The following is a 27565-nucleotide window of genomic DNA, read 5'->3' as shown; positions in this document are numbered from 1 at the left end:
TATCATGTGACGTGAATGGACGGCGAAGGTAAATGACATGTCAAAACATGATAATCAAGACATGGAAGTCATGTAAGAACATGACTACATGCTACGCTCATAGTACGCTCGTGGCCGTTTCTCTAGCTTCACATATACCAAATTTGGTATTACGTGACGCGAATGGATGACGACGGTGAATGACATGTCCACCGAAGATAATCTTTACATCCAATGTCATGTAACAACATGACTACACGCATGACGTGAATAGACGACGAAGGTAAATGATACGTCAAAACACGATAATAATGACATCTGGTGTCATGTAAAAACATGACTACATGCTATAGCTCATGGCACGCTCGCTGCCATTTCGCTAGCTTCATATATACTAAATTTGGTATTATGTGACGCGAATAGACGACGAAGGGAAATGAAATGGCCGAACATCATAATCACTAAATGTGGTGTCATGTAACAGGACTACATACTACAATCATAGCGCGCTCACGGCCGTTTTCCTACCTCCACATATCCCAAATATGGTATCACGTGACGTGAATAGACGACGAACGTAAATGACACGTCAAAACACGATGATAATGACATGTGGGGTCATTTAAAATATGACTTGATGCTACGATCATCTCGCGCTCGCGGACGCTTCGCTAGCTCCACATATACCAAATTCGGTATCATGTGACGTGAATAGACGATGAATGTAAATGACACCTCCAAACATTCTAATCATGACATGGAAGTCATGTAACAACATGACTACATGCTACGCTCATAGCACGCTCGCGGCCGTTATGCTAGCTTCACATATAACAAATTCGGTATTACGTGACGTGAATGGACTAGGAAGGTAAATAACATGTTCAGACTTGATAATTATTAGATGCGTGTTGTGTAACCGCATGACTACATTGTACGCTCATATCGCGCTTGCGGCCGTTTCGCTAGCTACACATATGCCAAGTTCGGTATTGCGTGAAGCGAATGGACGAGGAAGGTAAATGACATGTCCAAACATGATAATCAATACATGCGTGTCATTTAACAATATGACTACATGCTACGCTCATAGCACGCTTTTGGCCGTTTCGCTAGCTTTACATGTACCAAATTTGGTGTTACGTGACGCGAACTGGCGACGAAGGTGAATGACAGGTCCAAACATGGTAATCTATAAATGTGTGTCTTGTAACAACATGACTACATGCTACACTCATAGCATGCATGCTGGCGGCCATTTCCCTAGCTCCACATATGCCGAATCACGTGACGCGAATGGACGACGAAGGTAAACCACATGTCGAAACATTATAATCGTTATATGGAAGTCATGTACGCCATAATTTACGTCCGCTTGGCAACGTTTTGCCGATTTGAAAGGGACATATCAACCTTCCCCATTTGTACTTCTCATATCATCAATTCCCACTGTACGTGGGATCTGCCATTATTTTATCATGCGAGCAAAGGCGTACGCCTCTGTGATTACCACGCGGAAAGCGTAGCTCCCGCTGTAAAAAGCAGTCAAGTTTTGCGAGTGAACGATTCCCTCCATACCCACTCGCTTCGTTCTCGCATTCGATCGCATCGTGGAATTCAAAATAAGCTACCCGGACACACAGATACATGTGCATACATATTTATAATCGAAATCGCTTGTTTTCGGTTTGACTTTAAAAAACCCTTAGTACCGGAACTTCTCAGATTGCATTGGGTCTTTTCGGTCCGCAACTTCCATAAATGTCTTTTGCTTAGTTTCCATCGTCGTCCTTGCTCTCAATTCCTTTATTCCCGCGTGTCATGATGGCGTACAGCTATTCTCTGGATAAACTGTTTAAGACAGTCGTCAGCAGCTAGTCACAAGACGAAAGGGTAGAGTAAGCGACTATGTGCATCAGTTAAACGGAGCGTCCTTTTTATACTCTTCACTCTGTTTATCTCTCCTTTTTCCTTTGCGCACCGTGGCTTTCGCCGTTTCTGTGACATACAAGAGGGCAGAATAAGACAATCACTCACCGGTTCACACCTTCCGACGCAGTACTTCACGTTGCACTGGAAGATGACACCATAGGATTCAGTGAACCTAAACGCCTCGTAGGAACTTTGAAGGCTACTGTCAATTTGGATGAAGCCGGGGAATATTGAAGGATCCACAGGGCAGCTGTTTGATAGATACAAAGAGTGCCTAATGTATTGTCGATGTTCATGCTTAAGTAAATAACAACTGAAGTAATTGTAAAAGTATAGTCATAACAACCGAATTATTAGGTAAAGTAATTGCGCATATAGATGTCGTACCCTCTTTCGTCAATGATCTCGAACGTGCTCCTCGCATCCTTAGCCATGGCGATGCAACTCCGTGCGAAGATGCCATAAGGAGCTGTAAAATAAATGAATTGTCACTATTTTTTCTGCATATTATTTCTTTGTTGATCGTTTTCACATGGCAGGATATATTACGATGGGTGCTGTTACTGAAATGCTACCTATACACACATCCTGATAATTGTCCTGATCAAAGGACAGGGTTATTTTTACAGACCTTATTTCCAACTCACTATATCAGAATGTGTAAAGTGCAGTAAACCTGTAAACTAGATGACCGACATGCCATATTGTATATACAGGTGGCTCGTGCTTCACATGGCATGATTGGTAGACGCATTGTGTATTTAAGTATGTTTGCATTTTGTGTCAAATGAATCATGCAAGTTGGTAGTCAGCGCTTATACTCGTCATTCTACCGCTTCCCGAGTTATTCGTTCCTCGCCTGTCTTTCCGGGCTCCAGTGCTTCACACTGCTCATTTTCCACCCCATACTTAACCTATCTGGCCGACATAATCATTCTTATGCAATGTTTTTAAGCAACGCGAGATTTTTTTCTCTCTTAGACGCCTAAAAACACCTAAAACAGCAAAAACAATAGGGCATGAACGCACGCATATACTGGATACTAACAGGTTAATCACAATTTTTCCTACCTAAACGCACTTTGTCGCTTAGTTTATTAGTTTTTGTAAAGGCGGACCCTGTATCAAGACAATTAATAAATATATTGAGCCAACTCTGCTATCACTCAGTTTTGAGAGTCGACAGCATCTGCACATCAGCATTAAGCTAACATAAACAAAATCCATCTCAGGCTATTGATATTTGTTACCTTATTTATATAGCTCAGTGGTTTCAAAGCCACCTCAGCTAGCGGGCAACAGTAACGAAATCTATTCTTCCGCAAGGGTCAAGACAGCGAATAAGGTTGCAGCAGGGGGAGGGGGGGGGGTAAAGGTTGAACAAAATGTCTGCTAACGTTTCCATTTGGAAGAAGGCCTTTCCCACACTTCATATTGGGCATATCTGAAGGGTATTGGACATCAGGCTTCGAGAAGCATATCATGACTGAATTTTGGACGCCTACTATGAAATTTAATTTGTGCTACTTAGTTTCGTTCTAACAGATGCTGACCGTATGAAGCTTCCCAGCAAAAAAAAAAAATGCTTGAGACCGCCAGTAAGTGTGTGTAGGTTATGAACATAATAGTAAGAAAAACGATATATATATATTCCTGCCCACGGCAAGTTCTTTTTTCGCCCACTTTTGTTTCTTCTTTCTTGACATTTACATAACAACTCGGTCTAATAACTTCCCCCATACTTTACTTGGCATTATTGTCTGTTGGATCTCATTATGTTGTGTCAAACAAGGAAAAACGAGTCCTTAAGTACACACTTCTTGATATGCTTGTTTTCTTCCCTGTTATTCTTTCGGCACTGCATTGGTGTAATGACATGTCTTTTTATTGCCCGTGTACTCAGATTTGGGTGCACGTTAAAGAACCCCAGGTGGTCAAAATTTCCGGAGCCCTCCACTACGGCGTCTCTCATAATCAAATGGTGGTTTTGGGACGTTAAACCCCACAAATCAATCAATCAACATGTCCTTTTATTTGTTTACTCCCTTCGCCTTCTTATGTAATGTATTGTATAAGGTCTTTAAGGGTTCGATAAATGACGCTGATGGTGAAACGTTCCACCGCGTGCACTCACTGGTCTCGGGTATTTCGATCCTGAAGGTGAGCCGATCGCCGATCCTGACCGTGGACGCCTCCCTGCCGTCGACGCCAAAGATGACGATCTTGGGCAGTGGTGCCTCCGGCGAGGCCGTTATCTGGGTGGTGTCCGGGTCTCTGAAATCGAGATCACTGCTCCCGTTACCGCCTGAGGTCTGCCGACGGCAATGCGACACAGCGGGCAGAGATGAGCAGGATTGCGCGTTCGATCACTCACCTCACGGGCATCATGCCGAACGAGATGTTCTTGGACGACGTCTCGTAGGTGCAGCGCACGTTGTACACCTTGTCGGCCTTGGTGAGCACGACGTTGTGGTGCTGCAGCACGACCGTGTTCGTGTACACGCCTCCCTGGAATGGATCAAAAGAGAAGTAGGAAATTTCGTCCAGTGACGACAATTAGCTGAAGGTAGTGAAGGCTGCAGCAGTACTTAATATCCACGGGTAACTGTCACAACAAAATGCGAAAGCTGTAATGAGTGTCGTTTCATATAGAGTCGGCTACTGAGGGGGATTTACTAAGGCCTCTATTGGGCGGCCTCACTGCTGTGTGGTCATCATAAGAACCATATTATTAGTTTTGGCATGTAGATGAAAGTGCAATGCAGTAACCGAGTGACTTGCTATCGTAAAGGCTACACAAAAATGATACACATAAAACACTACACATACTACATTTTCTCGTTAAAATAGCGCAATTATGTGTGTTTTTAATTACCGCAGCTGTTTCTCTTATTACTTCTACGATTAAGGTCCCGTCTATTATCTTCGTACAAATTATGCGAAATCTGTTGCGCTGTACAACTTTCCATTTATTTTTGTGTGAGAACGAATCACCAGCTGGACAGTGTAAGTTTGCTAATGTGAACGTGAACGAGAAGTTGGAATTGTGGTCTCGCGTGTCACAGCTTGGAGAAACCACAAAAACCCTGCCCCAATTTCTGCAGCCTTCCAGTCTTGTCACAAACTTTTCCTCTCATTTCCTTTGCTCTAGCCCAGGGTAGCCAACCAGAATTAGTCCTTTCTTTTACCATTTATTTCAATATCTCTTGCATCTTTTCACAACTTTCTGGGCTAATGCTAATATCAACCAGGGCAATTGAATCGAAAGGGTTTCATTGATCTGGAAGCATATTTGTGTTCTCTAATATACTTTTCGCAGTAACTTTACACTACTTTTAACCAGATGTGGGTTGCACGTCCGCTATAATCCAAGTGAAGTTGTAAAAGTGCTTGGTAACTTCCCTCTTAACAATGAAGGCGCTGCACAGAAGGTGACTTCATACGCGTACTATGTATGCAAGACTGTTTGTTTGTCTATTGTGGTTGCATAACAATGGCGCGATTTTCAGAATTTTATTATGGGCAGTACCAGCGCACAAACTCACGGGATGAAGAGAAGAGACACAAACAAGCGCCAACTAGCCCAACTATCAGTCCTGATTGGATTTTCAGACACGGTACATAGCACTAATTTTCTTAGGAGACACTTATTCTCTCGGAATGACGAGATAAACATTAAGATACAATCATACCGGACTCTTATCAACGTTGCTGCGTTAATTAACAATAACAATGGTTGAAGTTTAACGTCCGAAAACCACTATATCCCTATGAGAGACGCCAAGGCGGAGGGCTCTGGAAGTTCCGACCACCTGGGGTTCTTTAACCTGCACTAAATCTAAGAACACGGGCCTCAAACATTTTCGCCTCGATTGAAAACGCAGCCGTCGCGACTTGGTTTCAAACCGGTGACCTGCGGGTCAGCGGCCGAGTGCCTTAGCCACTAGACTACCGGGGCGGGTGTTGGTGTGCTAAAGTAAGTGTGGTGGTACTACATATGAGGCGTTTTTTTTTTCTGGAAGAGCTAAAAGCGCTTTAGATGAAACTGAGAAAAACGCACATCTTTTTCTACTGACAGTATGGTTAGGCCTGCTCATACAACGTTTTGCCTGTATGTTCTTCTTCCCTAAAAACCCCAAATCTATTTTGTGGCTAAAATCTACATAGCCAATTATCGTCAGTATTGAGGAGTAAAGTTTGTATGTGGCTCATATAGATGATACTCTTCATTTGGACATGAATAGCTGTGAACAGTTAGAAGGTACGGTATAGCAATTATTTGCAATGTAAGTGGCATATCATACTTGTGCTTCCGTCAGTGCCGTGCTTTGACGCATGGGCGTAATGGTGAATACTAGACTTGTAGAGCGAGTGGTCCTTCCTGGCAAAAGGCGCACTATTATGCATTGTCATCAGTGTTTTCTTGTTCCTGGCATATATCGACAGCCTTGAAAAGTGTTCCGGTTTGTTTTGTGCCATGTCATTTTTAACCATTTCTTCTTCAGGAAATGAATAGACGCTCAATATTTTTATTTTATGCCCATTTTATTGTCAACATACCATGTTGGTTTGAACGGAAGACAAGATAGTGTTGCGCTAAAGTCGAAAAGAATCACTAAGAGGCAAAAAGAAGTAGGCAAGTCAGCCTCTTGCTTTTTAAAATGAAATTTTGTCATTGAACGTCTTGTCGTTCAGTGAATGCCAACTCGTGCTAAAAAGCCTAATTGTGGAATGCAAACATGACAACAACGCAACTAAGACGCCAATAAAACATTTTGGTTCGGACCATGTTGGTTGTTTTGGTCACGGTTGTTGACGCATTGCTGGTTTAATGAATATGGCTCACTTTGTTTGAAACAGCTGGAGTACTGGGCTCGTTTTAGATTATAAACTACCTTTTTAGGCTCAGAAATTGAGAAATTTAAGAAATTTAGGAATTGCCCATTTTTATTAAAACTGTTCTATAAATTGAAGATACTTAGGCATGGTTTAAGTTCCCGTAAAAGTTATCCTAGTTTCATATTCTGCGTTTGGCTCTTTTTTGAAAAAAAAAAACCCTCACATATATCGCACGACAATAAATGCAAGTCGAGTCATTCGTTGGCAACTTGCGTGGCACGTACTCAACTTCTGCTAGTGACATTAGCGGTAACAGATGGTACCAAATGGGGTGAATGGGGAGTCATTTGTTGGCAACTTGCGTGGCACGTACTCAACTTCTGCTAGTGACATTAGCGGTAACAGATGGTACCAAATGGGGTGAATGGGGAGTCATTTGTTGGCAACTTGCGTGGCACGTACTCAACTTCTGCTAGTGACATTAGCGGTAACAGATGGTACCAAATGGGGTGAATGGGGCCATGCACAGATGCATATGCGAGATTCCCTCCTGCCTAGTCTTGCTCTGAATGTCGCCTATGCTTCGGCAACCACTTTTTCTTTTCGTAGCGCATTCTAAGCAAGTTTTCTTACTCTACAGTATACTGACGTTCCCATACTTCAGGAATTCACAAACTCAAAATTCAACTTCCCTATTCACCCATCGTAACCTTACGTCACTTGTGTCAATCCCGTGGCCCACAAAACACGCGAGTTTCCAAGACGCTGTTCAATAGCCTTATGAACAATCACTTGAAGGGTAGGCTTTGTAACACAGATATCGTGGCACAAATCACGCAATATGAAATATAACAGGCACGAGCAGTACCAGGTCCGAATAAACACGATAACCAGGTACGAATTAACACATGTGTTTATTCGTAGCACTCCTCTGCTGTTCTTGTGTACCATTACAATTTTCATTGGTAAAATCTTCCATAATGTTTTATAACAGGCCACGTCATCACCATATAACGCAAGTTGGCAATGCTAGTCCGGCAGCAGTCAGCCATTTTGTTTCGAAGTATCATTAGCACTATTCAAAATGGTTTCTCTATCTACGTGCCCTAACTAGGCAATGAGAGAGAGGCCGGTTAAAAATACGACAGCACTCTCTGAGGCAAACGCATCTGAGAATCATTTGCGCCAATCCGGTCATCAAACATATGTAGCTTCAGCATGCGTCACAGAAAACAACGCTCACGACACACGTAGGATAAGATCTGCAAGTGCTTGTTGAAAAGCGCAGGTGGAGCTCCATTCGTTTGCAATGAGGAAGAGGACGGGACATACGTACCATCGACTGTGTGTTGCAGTCTTGTCCAGTGAGAGAGAGGTCGAGCCGAAATGCTTGGCTGTTGCGAACGCTCGTGTTGCACGTCTCGCTGCGTCCCATGGCGTAGATGCGACCGTGGAAGGGACGGCTCGTCTTCACGTACACCACTATCTTGGCGTCCGTGCACTGGATGGACACTGCGAGTGGGATACGACAACGGTTAAGCGTACTGTGGGCCTCAGTACAGGCGGCGGAAAGATAAAGAACGTAGAGTGTTATTATTATTATTATTATTATTATTATTATTATTATTATTATTATTATTATTATTATTATTATTATTATTCAGATGCCACTGACCTGTAACAGCATAATGCCAATAATGGACGTTATTCATGTTTCACAATACACCTGCAGTGTTCTTGTTTTATTTTATTTTGTTTTTGTTTTTGTTTCTTTTTTTAGTGTTGTATTCAAGAGAGCGATGAATTGGGCTAATTGGTCGCTGTTCATGGTTACTTCTCGCGGGGAAAACTATGAAACAAAGACGAGGAACTGGTACCCGTCGACAGCGGACGGGGAGCAAACTCAAATAATGGATTACTTGTAGCTTGCGCCGCGTCGTATTATGATTAACAATCAGATGGGAGAAGGCGAAAGGCAAAATATGAAGATAAAATGAAATAAGATAAATGAGATACGTGGGCCTGTTGAAACAGGAAAAAAGTAGTGCGGATCGTGTTCTGGGAAACTGATTTCTGCATGAGCTAGCTGGAATGAGGGCGAAGCAAGTGTGCACAGTAAATCCCTGAGAAGCTCTTGTGCAATATGCTGAGCTGGTCTTATTTGGTTGTTCATTCAATACATACAGCAGTCCGTAGGCCAAGCAGGAGGTATGAAAAGTGGAATAAAGTGAAATAAAATTAGAAAGTTATGCATTAAGTTCAATAAGTAGTCCTAAGGAAAAACAGGTATATACTAACTAGGATAATTAAATATGTATTTCTGGAAAATATTCTATATATTTCTAGAAACAGTTTGAAGCACAAAAATGCAAAGCAACACAGTGTAAATTTTGAGATGACATAATCTGGCATGGCAATATCAAGAATTTCGTTTACACGAAATCATCCATGTATTTTTTGAAGTCAGGAACGCCCCGTCCGGGAAAAACATTTGAAGGCAGTGTATTCCATTCGCTAATATTTTGCGGAAAATAGTGTGTCTGAAAAGGTTAGTAGATCCAAGGTATGGCGTCCGCTGATGATTGTGATTGTCTGGTTTGCCTGGAAGAAGAGGGACAAAGGTATTCACTAGCATCAATATTAAAATGCTGGTTACGAAGCGAGAAAAAACTGGAGCCTGGTGATAGCTGTACGTTGTTTCAAAAGTGGAACGTAATTAGTAGCCATAAGGGAGGAAGGTGACTCAAGATTTTGATAGGCATTATAGATGAATCTTGCAATTCTCCTTTCGACCCTTTCTAGTTTATGAGCACGTTTTTTTAAAATATGGGTCTCATAACACGCATGCGCACTCTATACGACGTCGAATGTATGTATTCTATGAAAGAAATTGGATCTGAGATGGCGCGCTTTTTTGTTTTTTAGTTGGTGCCTAAGAAGTCCTAGTTTTTAGAAGCGGAGGAACAAGCATCGAGAGTTACTACGCGACAGTGGATTGGTAATCTGAGCTCTCAAGTTTTTAAGATTGTTCACTTCGATCAAGGGATTATTACAGTATGCTCCTCAGTTGCGACAGAAAATATATAGGGCAGGCACGACGCTGCAATAATGAATGCCTTCGCGAACCTGATGTGCATGCCAATAACTGCAAGAAATGGGTCATTTAGTCCCACATTGCAAACAATATTCATGCCCTAGTCTGTTTGTGTTTTACATGGCTCATGAATGCATCAATTGCTGTTTATTTTACTTCATTTTATGTGTATTTTTCGCTATTCACGTCAGTGAAACGTATGCGTCATTCTAATACTGGTCTACTCTAATATCACGCAAGCCCAATGAAAAGCTATTGCACTATTATGAGGTCATCAGTGGTAGTGACTGGTGGCTGTAGGAATACGATCTCAGGTTCGCATAGTGCTCATTCCTCAACATTTCTACATCGTTCTATGACCCGATCCCTCTGTTCACAGCACCAAAGTAGCTGCGCACTTATAGTTCGCCTTTCTGCAAGTGCTTCTTTCTTCACCTCCAGCTCTCTGACGTACTCATCCTTCATAAATCTACCTGCCGTTTTGTTGCTAGTTTGAGTCAGAACATCAATAAAAGTTGGACAGCCCCTCAACGAGTGATAATGTTTAACTACGTGTCGCAAAACCTAAATTACGCGTAAGCTCATTGAGCAAAAAGGGTTAATCGCGATGTTGTGTGGGCTATAGATACTGAAAGACTTTAGCTTTATATAATAGGTCACTAGACACGCCGTAAAACGTAGATAGTAGACGCTGCCGTGTTTAACAGCACACAATATACCGAAGTGGTTGCAGTTCGGTTCCTGCCGGTGGTTGAGAGCCTCTCTTACTCGGTGACAACTCAATAAATATCTTCTAAACTCCGCCTACAGAAGCTCGCCTCGCCTGCCCTGCACTTCTGAAAAGCGGTCGTTCTAGCTTGTGTCCGATCAAGCCGTCAGTACTTTTAACATCGAAACTGTTCAAGCCGTGCGTAAAGTGCGATCTCTATAGGCTGAAAAAAAAAAAAAACGAAATAAACGGGTATGCATCACCGAAAGTGGGTATGATGCTATGTGCAATGCAGCTCCTAGCATAGCATATAGCTATAAAAAGTATGGCATAGGAAGGGGCTGCAAAATGGAAGTCAGGTTGAGAAGGAAAGGAAATAGTTGAGAGGGCAAAACATGGCCTATAGCCTTGTATAGTACACTTAAGCAAGGAATTTGGAAACGGAAGTAAGAGTGAAAAGGACTTATGCGAGTCACTCGGATGGGCGAGAGAAAGAGTGGAAAGAGAGAGAGAAAGAAAAAGACAAATAAAAAGGTAAGGTATAGAGAAAAAGAAAGGGACGAAGGACACAGACCAAAAAGACAGAAGAGACAGAGATCAACACAAAAATAAAGAGAAAGGGAAGAGAGTAGAAGGGAGAGAAAGGAAGTACAGCACCGTCACGTATAAATAATTATATTAAGGGGTGCGAAGGGAAGTGAAGGGTGAGGAAGAGGGAAAGGGTGAAGCATAGTGTATCCATATATTGTAAAGTATAAGAAGTGGAGAGAAAGAGAAGTGCGAGTGAGCCTTTTATTAGTAGGCTACAGTTGATAGGTCAGCACTGGCCGTCGGTGGGCTAAGATATGCAGCCTATGAGCGAGTGCGATATTACGTGCCTCAATTCAGCGAGTAAAAACGCAGCTTTGGGAAAAACCAAAGAAATAAAAAAAAGGAAAGAAACAGTGGTGCACCAAACGCCTTTTAAATTTGTTGCTACATATATAGGGAGTGGGAACCTAGTCAACTGAGAAACGAGGAATAGAACAACACCTATGCGTAAGCTCCCATGCGATGCAGACTTGTTTCTTTCTTTTCTGTACGTTCGGGCGAATTGAAAACCTTAATGGAGTACCCACACCCCCTACTTGAAGGATGAGTCCTTATTCATAACCCAGTTGCCCCTAAGTGCAAGAAAGTGACGGCTGGGCTGACGTCAGCTCAATCATGTGATCACACAAAGCGCTCCTTCAAATGAGCCATTTTTACGGTACAGCACACTCGTTTCAGCATCAGCTGTGGCTTCTGCTACGTCAACATCCAGAAGCATACTCATTTTCTCATTTAAGTAAAAGTTGCATCATCTTACTCTACATGCTCTTAAGAGGGCCCTGCAACACTTTTCTGAGATATAGTCGAACACTGACGGTCAGCGGATGACGCTTCACGAATCACATGCCGCAAAAAGTTGTTAGAATCCGTCGAGTACGAGCAGAGTTTGAAGTATTGGTTGCACGCTTCAACTGCTCTCTCTCACTCTCTCCTTACGTGCCACGCTGAAAGCTGCGCATGTAGGGTGGGGTGACAAGGGGGCAAGATGATGTATCCCTTATCGCGCATCATGACCTTGAGCACTTCCTTTTTATGGTTTTCATCGAACGAGTGACTCAATTTTAATGTGATCGGCAAAACAGCGCGGGCACGCATACCACGGTGGCCACGGCAGCCAACGATGTTCAATGAAGCGAACCAACGTGGACGTAGGTATATGGCGCAGAAATTTGGATGTATGGTCTGCTTTGTAGAAAGGAAAATGAGTGACTAATAGCCGACTCTGAGAATTATTTGTGAATTTTAGGCCATGTGCTGCGGTATAATGTTTGTCTCACATGCTTGTGGGAGCGTCCCCTACCGATCGGCAGTGTTTTATCACCCTGCTCAAAAGGCGTCGCAGGGCTTCTTGAAGTTCATAGTGAACAGGCCAAGCCCACCACAGCTGACGTGGCTTGAAGAGACTCTTGTGGCAATGTTCATTGCTAGGTAAAGTTAAATTATGATGCATATTATCATAGCACTGTGTTCTGGAAGCCTGAAGGCAGCATATACGCCGCTGCTGTTCTTATTGTTTCTGGGCTCGAGAATTTTGCGTGTGTGGAGATGCGTATACAGCGTTAGATTTATTTCAGACGTAGTGTCGTGCTACCAGTTCCCACTGAGCCTAATATTTTCAGAAATGAGAGATTTGCTCTCCACGAAGGTTTGTATTCAATCCAGTACCAAGCCCAAGCATATGTAGGGAACGCCTCTTATGCCACGACCCGCGTATTTGACTACTCTCTCTGTGTGTGACGTGCTGAATTGTGCTGTTCCCACATCGTTTTCCCATCTTCATTTGTTTGCTTTGTTTTTTTAGTCCTTCACAAAAGAGTGGGCGTGGCTTCTAAACCCATATCGTACTTCAAACAGCGGTAAGAACAATCTACAATCGTTAGTACTTTATACAAAATGCCGGGTCATCTTTCCTAAAAATAAGCTTCACCGCAAACTTAGTTATCTTGCACAGATATAAAAAAAAATGCTCCGTTATCATCTATTTGCATAAAAACATGGAATTGACAGTTTCGTTTCGTTTTTATTTCCGTACCTCCTTTCTTTTCTTTACAGTTTGCCCCTTTTTTCGAATGAAGTGCCATGGTTATGTAGGAAGTAATCACTTTACCATTCTAAATTCCCAACATACACATAGGTTAAAGAGTTGGTGGAAAATATAACAATGAACAAGAGCACGTATTATCTGCAGTCAACTGATCTTCTATCAAGACTGTGAAACTACACCAGGTGAAAAAAAAACGCCCGTATGATATTGCGTGTGAACAATAAACGTGGGTAAAATTTCGCTCTGTACATTCAAGAAAATTACTAGAATGCTTTCATCTTCTCGGCTCCCATGACCTTCATGAAAGTAGCAAATCTCGCTACTTCCGGGACACTATACAAACAAATACTCTTTACTCTACTCTCTACTCTATACTTGAACACCTATGCAACATAAGGTCCTGGTGCAAATAACAAATAAGAAGGAAAAAGAAAAAAAAAGGCACTCTATCTAGATTCGTCGCGGTCATAGTTCGAATCAAACCATGCGGGGTATCAGCTATGGAAAGACCTTGAGGTATCGGTTATAGTTCGTAGCTCCTCCTCCATCATCGAGTTCGTAGCTCCACCTCCCTAGTCTTGAAAGAAGCCTAGAAGCAATCGCACTGAAAACTAAACACAGATGTATTAAAAAGAGTATACCGAGAGGCACAAAAGGAGCTGTGCACTCGAATGGTGGGAGGGTAGGGGTGGGCAGGCGGAAGAGTAGCACCCAGCGTGGAAGCGAACAATGGACGTTAGGGTCGGCGGGTTTCACCTTTCTCCGGCGGGGGGGCGCCCATACAACTCACGCCTTGAGAATGGCCAGTGGCGTCTCGGATGCACGCCGGTTTCCTGGACCTTCTCTGGAAGCGGCCGCGCCGCGCCACTGCCCTCCAATGCGATGTCGGTCAAGCGCGTAAACGTCTGGCCTTTGTCCAGTGCTTCCGTATGCAGCCGCTCTCGTTCCAAGCCCCGTGATGGATGGTCGGCCGGTGCTCGAAGCGGTTTGCTACGCAACCGGCCACCCCGCTACGCTAGTGCACATACGCACACGCACGCAGTTATTGTCCGCGGCGCCGGGCGCTGGACAACGACAAAGCAATCGAACGGTACTCTTTCTTTCGCCGACCGTGCACTCGAGGCCGCTGGCTGCTGTTCCGGTCGGCGCGCTTTGCTGATCGCCGCACGTCCCTGGTGGCCCTGTTCGCGATGCCAGCGACACGCGAAGTCTTCTAGAAAGGGTCCGGCGTGTATTTGCGACCAAGTTGGCCGCCAGATCCCGCGCCCGACACAAGTTCTTCTAACCGACGTGGCTACGCATAATCAAGATGGAATACTTCCAATGTGGTGGCCCGTCTGCCTGTATACATATGTCTGTGTCCCTGGGAGTAGCGGAGTTGTTGTTGAGCTCCTATGTACCACGCGAAACACTTGTAGCGGGGCTGATCCAAGGGCCTACTGCCGCGTGTCTCGAGTAGCCACATTTTCAACCATTAAGCAGCAAGCATTCATTTCAATCCTTTGTGTGTTTCAAAGTGTAAAAAAAAGATGAATATATTTTGCAGCTGCGGCGCATGTGTAAATGACGTAAGTAGGCAAGACGCAATAAGGGGTTTTCTGCGATAGACTTAAATCTCTAAATGTTTTGTTAAATAGCCTTGTCTTATGATTATATGTTTTCATTCGTTTAAGCACAAACATCCTGTAATGTAAGTACAGTTCATAATGCAACGAAAAATTCTTCGGTGGCTTAAACGAAGTCAAGTTTTTTTTTATTTCTCATACAATATTAGTAATTGGTTTGTATTGGTAAACCTTCGTTATTCGAAATAACTGCACATTTTTGACAGAAAGAAGCAGGAAATCTGCCCTTTGCGCCAATTTTCAGAAGAAACTTTCGTCACTACCGTAGTAAGCTGCGTTCAGAACTACTTCGTGAAACTAAATTCACGGCACAGTGCCAATGTGCACCTAGTCTTATTAACAGCCAAAAAATTACTGAATTTCGACATTGCATTCATCAAATTTTTGCCTAAATTCACTATTCACGACATCAGCGATGCTTGGACTCCCTTACAATATGCCCTTTGCAAATTGATCAGAAATAAAATACATTCTATACTACCTCACGTGCACTATGTGCTAGTTTTTTACATACCATTAGATAAACGTTATATAGAACTTTCTTTTCTATTTACACCGTAAACATTGTTTTCTTACAGTTCGATTTTGTCTCAAGCTAATCTTCAATCATCCTTTTTTTTTCGTTGCATTCAGGGGACCAGTATTAGCCCTGAAATGACCATAATGTGCTTGTTTTCTTTCGAGTTTAGGCTAAAGCTCGTTTTATTTTGACTTCGACCACATCTACAAAAAGAAACAGCTAAAAAAACTACAGTTGAGAGAAAATACCGCAGAAGTGCATGATGTTTCCAATATAAATTCGACAGCGCATCAGTATGTGGTGCCACGTATTCTTCGTGCTTCTGTTTCTAAAAACAACAAAACGTGAGCATAGGTCATTCGTTGAGATATTGCAATACCGGGCACCAATCAACGACTTTGTCAATAATAATAATAATAATAATAATAATAATAATAATAATAATAATAATAATAATAATAATAATAATAATAATCGTGTATCTGCCCCTCACAACATGGTCAACCAGACCAAGGTTTACGTCATTGCTTTTACATATAAGAACAACAGCACCTGCTGAACAAAGTATTCCATTTCTCTAACTCTCGGCATATCCATGTATGACGTCGACAAGTTTATGATCACGCGATTCGCATTGATTAGCCGTGATGACACAACCCCGGTGATCACCGTTAGTGATTTCAAGGGGACATCTCAAAACCAGACAAGCAATGATTCTGAATTGTTGAATTGTTGGTAGAAGAGTTTGGCTTGTAATGAAACATCATTACAAGTCACACGACTGCACAACAAAAATCGAGCATGTTAATTTATCTCTGGCCACTATAGGATTATGTTACAACCGAACAAATTAGTGCATCTAGCACTAACGCAAGTATATCATTATTATGATCACCAAGTGTTGAAAATAAGTACATATGCACCAGTCTATAGACCTGTAAGGTGTGCTACATCTTCACTCTTTACTCACCTTCGTAGAATGAACTGGCACCACAAGAATTTTTAGGGAGAATCTGTTCTCTATTTGTCCTCGCTACCGTGTCCAGCTCATCTCTTGACAGAAAATGCTTGAAGCGGCTGTATTCAACAGCATTTTCGGAGTAACAAAATTCTGCAACCACTGCCATATCCACCGCTTCTAAGTTGAAGCAAAACCACTTGCTACAAATCGCTTGCTGCACATGCGCTGTATTGAAGTGTGGCTGTTTGCCTGAGATATATCGTGCAGGCGAGTGTGTCCTGCAAACGTCCGCATGACTTGCTTCGCCCTATTACGTCTTATTTGAAGAAAAAAACTTTTTCACGCAAAAATATAAAAGAAATTTGTAAGCATATCAGCCTTCATAAGGAAAGTTCGATAGTGTCTCATCACCAGTCATTTAAACGTTCGCTGAATTGTGAGCGCCGTCATCAGTCCTATTGAGACATCTGTACACTTGGAGGTATCAAAGATATCGTAACTTCAATTTCTCAGCAAAAGTAACATCACTTCTCGCTAACAGTATATATATTAATAGCTGGCTAGATTGAGGGGTACAAATGCGAACGCCGTGATAATGGGACACAGAAATTGCATGACATGGCGTTGCATCCGGTCCCGTCTCCGCGTTTTCTTATTCATTATCTTTTCATGCCTCCCGATGACCTTTCGCGGTTCCCTTCAAGGAGGGATGAGGGTCATTTCAGCACCCCTTTTCCTATGAAGTCGATGCATGCGGCGTCCCCTCCCCATGCTTCTGCAACTAGGGGAGGGGATGATGAGCGTGACCAACAAATGTTTTGAGAGTCGAGGGAGAAAGTTCGTGCTAGGTGGAGGATTACTGTATTATTGCAACAGGGCTGGTTAATAAGCGAGAAAATAAAACAATCAGCGTGTCTTGGACTGGAGGTCTATTGCTAATGAGGCAGCAGAGCGGATGGGTAGCCCTGGCTGTTGCTGTTTCATAAAGTGTTGCGAGTTTTTCCTTCTTTCTTCCTGTATTTCTTTCTTTTTCTCTCAGTTCTTTTTCTGTGTATTTCTTGCACTATTTCTTTCTTTCTCTCTTTGTACTTCTCTCTCTGTACTTCTTTCTCTTTCTCGGCCTTTTTTACCTTTATTTCTCTACCTCTGTATTTGTCGCTTTCATCGTTCTTCCTTTCTTTGTCTCTCAAACTTTGTTGCTTTATAATTATCTCCTTTTCTTTCCGTCTTTTGTTCGCCCTACGCCTTTCTTTCTATTTATTTTCATGCTCGGCTTTACTCTCCCCTCCTTTTCACCGTCCCATACGTCTTCCTCACCCTCACTTCCTTTCCTACTATCTTTTTATATTACATTATACAAAGCTATGTTATACTCTGGTAGCATGCCTGGAGAGCCGAGTTAAAGTTAGGACGCTTGATTGATAGATATGTGTTGTTTAACGTCCCAGAGCCACTATATGATTATGAAAGACACCGTAGAGGAGGGCTCCGGAATTTGCGACCACCTGAGGTTCTTTAACGTGCACCCAAATCTGAGCACACGGGCCTACAACATTTCCGCCTCCATCGGAAATGCAGCCGCCGCAGCCGGGCTTTGATCTCGCGACCTGCGGGTCAGCAGCCGAGTACCTTAGCCACTAGACCACCATGGCTGGGCCTCATGATTGATTGATTGATATGTGGGGTTTAACGTCTCAAGACCACCATATGATTATGAGAGACGTTGTAGTGGAGGGCTTCGGAAATTTCAACCACCTGGGGTTCTTTAAAGTGCACCGAAATCTGAGCAGACGGGCCTACAACATTTCTGCCTCCATCGGAAATGCAGCCACCGCAGCCGGGATTTGATCCCGCGACCGTGGGTCAGCGGCCGAGTACCTTAGCCACTATTCCACCGCGGCGGGGCAAGGTTAGGACGCTTGCTGTTGGACTGTCGGTACGCGGGTAATCTGGCCTCGCAAATAATTTCGAAAGACGATAGTCTTTCTTGGAGACCCTCGACGCAAAAGTTTCGGTCTGTCTCTCTGTACATTTGTCTGTCTTTCTGTCCTAAACGGTACCCTAAACGGCACTAAAGTGGCTAAACGATACCCTGAACGGCCGACCCCAATCAGCAGCGCCCACCAATATTGCGCAAAATGCAGCGTTCGTACTTGTGTGATTGTCAATTGAAACGAAATTATTGCGCATATCTGAGGCACCATATGAGCACGTCAACAATCTGCATGTGTTTCTCTCGTTGGAAAAAGCATACATAAGTAATTATAAGGACCGTAGCGTTTATCACGTTGCGCTGACCAGGCAACGCTTGCACGAAAAGACAAGTGTTTCGAACGCTTTGCTAAGACGACAGGGTGGTGGCACCTACCCGTCGCCTTGCGTTCTACACGCTATCACATCTGAGACGGGCGCCCAGGGCGCACGCGCTTCGTTTTACAAGATAACTGCCAGATAGCGCTCATGTCACACGTGTGACGTGACTTGATGCGCTCATTCGCCTCCACTGCACACTCTAGGCACTCTAACGCAGCGCCACCAGAATACCGTTCAGCGATTTTCTTGCGCAGAACATCGAATAAACGTTTTGTTCACTCTCTCCAGACACAAGACTATCGTCTTTCGACGACATTTGCAGTGTATATAACATGTAGATACGGGGCCGATTTTAGATGCGGAAGCATCTTATACTCGCGCCTTGTAGTGCGCCGTCCGCACCGCTTCTCGAACATTCGACAGCTGACGCGCGCGCATGCGCCGTCGCGCCGTCGCCCACTCTTCCACCATCTGTGCATCCCTTCCTCCTCTACACACCGCGCGTGCTTCACTCTTCCACCATCTGTGCACCCTTCCTCCTCTACACACCGCGTTCGACATCTACAATTCTCCTGATTCTCCAGTGGACGCGCATGTGGCGTCGCGCTTCGAGAACATTCAACAGCTGACAGTGCATGCGCCGTCGAGCTGTATATATACTCAAGGTCGGCGCTCGCTCGCTCAGTTGCCGCTCGTCGGTTGGTTTGTACGGCGCGTCGACGTCCAAGGTCGCGGTGAAATGAATTCCAACGAATCCACAAACACAATGATCGACGTCCCTTCGACCAGCGCCGCCCTTTCGCATACGTGTGTACGTGTTCACTCATTTAACACCCCCTCCTACAACCACGTTAACCAATTTAGCCATCGACCCAAGTAAGTCGCAATTTAACACCCCATTTCACAACCACGTTAACCAATTTAGCCATCGACCCAAGTAAGTCGCACTTTAACACCCCGTTAACCAATTATATGCTCCGCATCCTCCTCAGTGTTCCCCCGAGGGAAGCTGCGGGCAATTTTTTTCCCTTAGAATTTCCCTGCTGCTCTAGTATTGTACTTGTTGTCTCAACCACCAGTCATTGCATTCCTCGACGGAGCAATCGGCGCACATGTTTTGACCGCAAAGCAGAAGATAAAGACAATGATGATGAAGAAGACGACATAAAGAGAGAGCTTGCAGGTTTTGCGGAGAAAATGTGGCGCAGCTGGAGCATTGGCAATTATTTGGCAACACGAGGCACTCCGAGAAGTTTTTGTACCCACCAAAGTTTATTTACAGCTAGTTTGTTAAATTGAATTTTCAAATTAAATTCTACCGAAAGATGTCAAGCTTTCTCAAACAGGTGCTGCATAGGAAAGAACGGAAGAAAGTTGCAAGACGGCCGCCATACAACCCCACACAAAATGCTCCTACACATGAAAATATTGTCATGATCCACGACTCTATGTAACAACATGACAATCGCGGCACTTTACTGGCTATGTGGGCAAATCGATAACGCGCATAGTCATACCACTCGATAGGGTATAACTAACCTGCGGAGATGCTTTTAAAGACAACTTATGTCTGTTATTAAACGTGAAGTACGTTGAGATATAGCTATAAACATGACCGACTCAACACGGTCGTAAAGAACGGCTCCAGTTTTTTCAGACGTGTCATTCTTTAGACCGTTAATATGTCACAACGTACAAGGTCATCAAAAGAGAGCCGCTTAATTGCCCGACGAAGACAGACGCACGCTCACCGTCGTAGCACACCCCGTAGGCGTCGCACGAAGGGTCAGGCGAGTCGGCGAAGACCGGTGACTTGGTTGACGTCCTCGTTTCGCTTGGTGGACTCTTGAGTGTGCCGGGCTTAGCCGTGTACTGCCTCGTGCTGTCTGCGAGCAACACGCGAAGGGGAGACATGCATCGTGTCAGCCAACGCACATGCGGGGCCAGGCAGAGCGCACATAAAGCAGCCGCGGTGGACACTTGGCTCGCACGTGAACGGGATAGCAGTGTCTGCAGCCGCCTGCTGCTGTAGTAAGAGGCCGGGTCAGCGTCGACTTTAGCTGCGGCGTTGTCCTCGCCCGAAGACGTGCGGCACTTGAATGCGCCATAAACACAGGCACGGCGAATGATGTTTCTCTTTTGCTTTGTTTGTACGTGCTTCACCCACATTTAACGATACATTCGGCGAGCTACGGTGGTTAGCCTGACCGCAACCTCGGCGCGGAATCAATTACTAGGCATGAAACAATGGTGATAAAAAATGACACGCCCGGATTCCAGCCACGCACAATAAACATCCCTGGTTGCCAGACGCGAAATAGATTATGTGCAGCTTCTGATTAATTCTAACCATAGGACACTAGCTGTATAATGTTAAGTGGTACATCGGCGCTCGTCATACTTACTCATTTCCTTATTTTATTTGTACAGCCATATACCTCTCCATTAGACACCACAAGCGAACCGCTATAAACGTTAGACTATGTTGACCCGTTCATGGACGCTAGCGCACACTCACTGGTACAGCGAGACTCCAGGTAGATGCCCTTGGTCTCGCCTGTGTCCAGCAACGGCAGCGGTGGGCTCGAGCCCGCGAAAGTGGCCGGCCCGTCGGGCAGCATGAGGTGGTCGACGTGAAAGACTGAACACGAGCCCTGCATGGCGCCGTCCTGGCTAGGCTTGTACAGCACCGAGCGGCACACGAAGTCGTTGTCCACGGTGCAGGCGCGCAGGCACTCCGACTTGCTGTTCACCTGTGCGCGACGCCAGCGTCTGTTACGTGGTGTTTGGCGACAAAGCTTCTGGTGTCAAAGATCCCAGGCCATGCAGCACTCACGCGTGGATAGTTGACCAGATTAGTTCAACTCCCGGTTGTTGTAAGGACAGCACCGCTATACAGCTTATGTTAAGACACAAAAGCAGCCACACGTTTTATATGGCTGGCTCAGCTGCTTTTCTGGCAATATTTACCCAGATATCTCGCATAAATACTGAAAACAAAAAAAGCTAAAAAAAGCATGTATCATTCTGCGGCAATAAGTTGTAACTACTTCTTGCTGCTTTGAATCTTGAGCCAGCAGTGTTATCAGCATTTCTTTCTGATATCAGGTTTATTAACAACTAGCCAAATTGTAACTATTTTCTAATTGCCCGAAAATAATGATAGATAAATAGATAGATAGATAGATAGATAGATAGATAGATATCTATCTCATAGATAGATAGATAGATAGATAGATAGATAGATAGATAGATAGATAGATAGATAGATAGATAGATAGATAGATAGACGAGAAAAATGTCAAAGTGTCTATTTCTCAAAAAAATGATACGCATTTAATAAACACGCATGCTACCGCCCACTCACTAATGCTACGCTAACCCGCCACGGTGGTCTAGTGGCTAAGGCCTAGGCTGCTGATTCGCAGGTCGCGTGTTAATATCCCGGCCGCGGCAGCAGCATTTTCGATGGAGGTGAAAATGCTTGAGGCCCATGTGCTTAGATTTTATGCGCACGTCAAGGAACCCCAAGTGGTCGAAATTTCCGGAGTTCTCTGCTATGGCATCTCTCATAATCAAATAGTGGTTTTGGGACGTAAACCCTCACAAGTATTAATATTACTAATGCTATGCTCTTCCACACCATGTGAATTATTCAATAGCTGTGTGACCAAAGCGTTGTTGCTCTGTCACTCGACGTCAGCAATGTAGCTGTAAGCTTTATAGTTATCGGACTCAACGCTTTAAAGATATATTTGAGTACATAGCTTCAAGCTCAGGAGAAAAGTGAAACAGAAGCATTGCTACGAGAAGTCCTAGTAGGAATAAATTGATTTTTACCACGTGCGCACGTAAGCAAACATTGTAAAGTCGAAAGTGAAAAATTTGTGGGCTCGACTGCATTATTCTCACACTTATAATACAGTAGCGGCAAGTCCAAGCGTGAGAGCATGCTTCTTTCTGCAGCTGTTCTTGGACTTAAAAGCGATGTGAAAGTTGGCAACATGACACGGTATGCCACAGTTTCAACTATTGTGACTTCTATTTCTCGTCTTCCTGATTTTTTTTTTTCATACGATATCGTGTTTTGAACAAGTAACGTCCGTCTGAAGGCACCATCATTGTTATAAAATATCTTGTTTACACTCCGGTTCCCGGCGTGTCGGCGACTATTCCGCTTCCGCAAAAAGCCCCTTCCCACATTTCTAATCAAGTAGGGGTAACGAGTCTCAACCCGCTGCTCGGTACCACACCGTGCGTGGTAAGCTGTGGCTTTTGCTGTTGTAACCGCTAATAAACCTGAATACAGGAGCTACGGCCACGCGTATACAAACGTGCACAGCGGGGCTTTATTAGAGGCAGTGTGAGCCGATTACTTGGGTTCGAGTGGGAATCGAACCCGTGCCGTTTGCGTGGCAAGCAGATGGTCTATAGCACACGGCCACGCTTCTGCTTGTGAAAACAGTGAAAAGAACTTCTTCTGCTTGGAAATGCAGTGGAAGTAGCTTTCGTGCTTCACAAACACACGCGTCCTGTAAGCATGCTTCACAATGCAACATGAAATATTGCAGTACAGTAATGCGTGGTACATGCATCCATTGCCAACGGGTGTCAGAATATGTGATTATCATAATGCATTCATCGTTGAAAGCCGGTACCTCGCTACAAAAGGCACACACGCTACTGCGTCTATTCTCTAAAGGCCACGAAGTGGGTGCTTAGAAATTTGAAAAGGTTTTGTGCACGAAGTTCTTCAAGTGTATACGAACTAGGAACAGCATGTCGCTATCGCGTCCAACTACTATAGGCGAAGCTTCAGGGTCCCCTATTTTTTGGCAAATAAAACGCATTGATTACACGCTGTTGAGGATGTGTACATTCTTCATTGCCAAATTGATGCAGGTAGCCCGCTGGACAGTGGTTTTACGAGCAAGGGACGCGCAATCCGCCAACGAACGAGGTGCGCCCTCGGTGAAAGTCGGCGTTTTGTCAGTATATGACGTTTATTTGGTTTATTTGTACAAGTTTAGCTTGTGCTCTCTCTACTATGCACTGCTGCTTTGTGACTGGATTGATTCGCGGCTTTCTTGTGTGGCTACCGAAGAGCACTTTGTACAATAAGTGCACATATGCGACTCTGTATACTTTTCTTATGCAGTTCTCCATAAAATTTCTGCTTTTATTGGCATGATTTACCTACTTTCTTAAAGCACCAGACAGCAGAGTAAGCTGCTGCTGGCACAGGCCATTATAGTTTTGTCAATTTAAGATGGTCAAAATAATTCTCAACTGGTAGCGAATACCATTTGCTATCATTACACCGTGTGGAAAGCTAGGGTTACGAATTTCTTCACCAAAGGTTGTTTTCTCGATGAGTATTTGAGTTGCTCTTTGGTCACCGAACCGGTAGTAAAAACTTTTGCTGATAAATAAAAAAAAAATCACACGACCTTTTTCGGCACTATTGCAGGCAGGCATGTAGAAGGGTACCTCTTTGTTGACAACGAAAAAAATTATCCTTTCATTTATTGGCGTACGAGTCTGTACAAGACTGTTCACTGACTGACTGTGTCAGGACTGTTTTTGCATTCTTATATTCTCCGTAGCATTCCCATTCGAATGGTGGCTCAAGACTTTTTAATTTGTCATAGCTTAAGCAGTCGCTTCAGTTGTTCATCAGCAACAATATATTCTGTGCATACAAAGTCATTTGAGAAGCATTTTTTTCCAAAATGATTGCCGGGATATTGTCTCATAATACAAACTTTAAATGCCAGCTGAAACGAAAAAGCTTGCATAAACAACTTCCTGTGAAATAACTGCCAGAATGGCCGGTCAACAGTCCATTGTCAGAATACAGAGACTTGAGCGAAGCTTTTAAAAAAATATCCCGGGCCAGAGCCTAGAGAGTCTGTGCCCCCCACGTGGCAGTCCACTGAGAGCCAGAGCCCCCCCTCCCCCCTCCCCGCACCCCCATACTCTCGGCCTATGGGGACATACAGCAATTTCGACAACTGCCCTAACTGATGTTATTACAGTGGATTAACAGCCAAGTAAAGCCACATGCTCTTGTACATCGTGATAGCTATACGTACAGGCTGTTAATATTGCGCTAATACAACAGAACAAACTACCCTTTGATTACATTTCAACACACCGCGATGAGAAGACCATGGGAGCCATACAAACTCGCAGCCAGGCTAGACTGCACCTACTCTCGCTGGTATAGTCTAGCACGGCCATGACAAAGTAGGCGTTTCCCGCAGGGCGCGGGTTCGAATCCCGGCTGCGGCGGCTGCATTTCCGATGGAGGCGGAAATGTTGTAGGCCCGTGTGCTCAGATTTGGGTGCACGTTAAAGAACCCCAGGTGGTCTAAATTTCCGGAGCCCTCCACTACGGCGTCTCTCATAATCATAGAGTGGTTTTGGGACGTTAAACCCCACATATCAATCAATCAAATCAACTAGGCGTGCTTCAGCCAGTAGCCGCCAGGCGGCGACTCCGCTCGATCTCGCTGTCAATACGCCATGAGGGGGAACACGTTCGCGAGAAGAAAGTGCAGGCGAGAGCGCGTAGCGAGTGACGACGGGACCCGACACACGGGTAAAGGTAAGTTGCGGTGATTACAGCGCCAGGCAGAGACACTAGCACGAAGAAAATGACTGCTTCTTGACGCGGTCAACTGGTGTCGAAGCGGTGGGTTGGACGTCGGCCCATCCACCGAAACGCTCGGAGAGGTGCGCGCGCACTGCCCACGGGCCGACGGCGCCACGCACCGTTATTTCACGCTCTCGCTTGACCTAAACGCCGTCTCGGTGGTGTTGATCGGCAGCGCCGGACGCGTTTACCCAGCTGTCTTTTGTGCGCGGTCCACCACCGCGCAAAGAGGTGTGCGGTGAACTGAAGCGGCGTGAAACGCCCGTGTCAGTGGCAAAAAAGAAGCGTTCTTGTCCAGCCACGCCTGACGGTCAAGATCGTCCGTTGTCCCGCACCGAGACGTCCGATCCGGAAATACCGCGTGTCCGCTCGCTCGGTTAGGCTCGCGCTCGCGTTCTACGAATGCGGCGCTGAAGAGTCGCCGCAGGTCAGCAGTCAGGTGTGATGACGTGGCCTCAGTAAGCACAGGCCACTTTAGCACTTGCGGAACAGAGAATGACGCTATCTATCTATCTATCTACCTACCTACCTACCTACCTACCTACCTACCTACCTACCTACCTACCTACCTACCTACCTACCTACCTACCTATCTATCTATCTATCTATCTATCTATCTATCTATCTATCTATCTATCTATCTATCTATCTATCTATCTATCTATCTATCTATCTATCTATCTATCTATCTATCTATCTATCTATCTATCTATCTATCTATCTATCTATCTATCTATCTATCTATCTATCTATCTATCTATCTATCTATCTATCTATCTATCTATCTATCTATCTATCTATCTATCTATCTATCTATCGTCACACTTCGTGATACATTAGCTGCAATGCTAAAAACACAATAGAGAAACAAAAAACAAAAGACAGCAGAAGATGTGTTAAATGTAAGACTTTACGGAACGCTTTCGTGAACGTCTTTCGCCGTTTAATGATTTTAACACTGAAAGATTTCTTTGTTTTTAAACATCGTCACGTAAATCAACTCAAACGAGTCGACGAGTAGTAACGTCGCGCGTTGCCTGAGCAGCACGAAGATACGTTCACAATTTTGGATACGGACTTGTATACAAGTTCAGGGTGGTGACGTCGTTGGCAGCAGCTTGAGGCTGTAATCTTGTCGCTAAAAGCACTCCCAGATGGAAGAACGAACTTTCATAATATTTTTACTTTAATGGTCATCCTACACAAGCTACTTTGAATGCAAAAGGCAACCATCGTCGAGTGCATGCCACCCCGTCATTAGAAAACAGCATCGAACAATATCGTCGCCCACCTAGCAACTTCTCCAAACTGTTGCACGAGTTAAGGAGTCATGCAGTTTGCTTCCACTACGACTGAATGAGGCCGTCTACTCGAGGAAGAGAAAGTGAACGCAAAGCCTACAAGTTCGTGCTTTATGTTCTCGGCGTTGTCTTCTGCCTTTGCTCGCCATGGAAGGCACAATCACGAGTTGTCGATCTTTTTGACACTGAAGTCCTGTACACATGGAGCAGCGTTTTGCTATTTGAATTGCTAGCAGGCTGCCTGAAAACAATAAAAAGACAACTAGGCTTGCATATGCTGAAAGTAACGACTGGAAAGAACAAGAACCTAACAGGCTAAATTACAATGCTGGGATATTCAAACAAGAACAATTGAAGGTGGAACCCGTGAATTTATTTTCGGAAGCTGTGGATTTCAAAGTTAATTGCAGAATTAACTGCTCATTGGTTTAGATAAGCTGGAGATGTTTGTAATATTTGTGAAAAAAAAACAAGCATGGAAGAGACTAATTGAATCGGAGTTGTTAGAGACTTAGATAACAGCACATGATAGAATTAGTGGCCTGTATCCGGAAAGAAATTATAAAATAAATAAAGAGGAGACATGTTTTTGTTACGAACTGGCCGCGTGACCAATGATCCAGCCAATGTAAACATTGTTACCATTACAAATCATCATCATCATCATCAGCAGCAGCAGCAGCATAAGCATCATCTGTGCAACAATTGGCAAGACATCCGTCATAAAAAAATTGGAAGTGAAATGCACCACAAAAGGCCTGTAATTACATTCCTTAGTTCACTAAACTGATGACATTCGCCATGTTCGTATGCTACGCGCAGAGGAGAAAAAAATATGTATTCTACGGCAATTTTTTCGCCTTGTAATTCATAAGCTGCAAAAAATAAAAAAAACAAAGCTTTTATTAAAACTCAATCCATTTTTTTCTGACTTTCATTAGTTTTATTCATTTGATACACAGCGGAAATATCCACTCATATGCGCGTTGAAAGCAAAAC

General features: G+C 44.1%; 1 protein-coding gene across 2 annotated transcripts in view; it reads right to left on the bottom strand.

Annotated features, from left to right (window-relative positions):
- The window catches only part of tyn (trynity), a 42748-nt gene that overhangs the window by 13134 nt on the left and 2049 nt on the right, over positions 1–27565 (bottom strand). Inside the window, exons 4-10 of one of the 2 annotated variants that reach the window (XM_075879433.1) lie at positions 21126–21360; positions 20359–20493; positions 8087–8262; positions 4286–4419; positions 4046–4200; positions 2299–2380; positions 2017–2161 (exon numbers count right to left, since the gene is read on the bottom strand). In XM_075879433.1, the coding sequence (XP_075735548.1) occupies positions 2017–2161; positions 2299–2380; positions 4046–4200; positions 4286–4419; positions 8087–8262; positions 20359–20493; positions 21126–21360 (1062 nt within the window). The remainder of the gene's footprint in view (positions 1–2016; positions 2162–2298; positions 2381–4045; positions 4201–4285; positions 4420–8086; positions 8263–20358; positions 20494–21125; positions 21361–27565) is intronic. The other variant, XM_075879434.1, reaches the window with a different exon arrangement.

Source organism: Rhipicephalus microplus, chromosome X (assembly GCF_043290135.1).
Source record: "Rhipicephalus microplus isolate Deutch F79 chromosome X, USDA_Rmic, whole genome shotgun sequence".
Classification (NCBI taxonomy): Eukaryota; Metazoa; Arthropoda; class Arachnida; order Ixodida; family Ixodidae; genus Rhipicephalus; species Rhipicephalus microplus.
The sequence above is the reverse complement of the archived record's forward strand: the minus strand, read 5'-3'. Positions and strand labels throughout refer to the sequence as shown.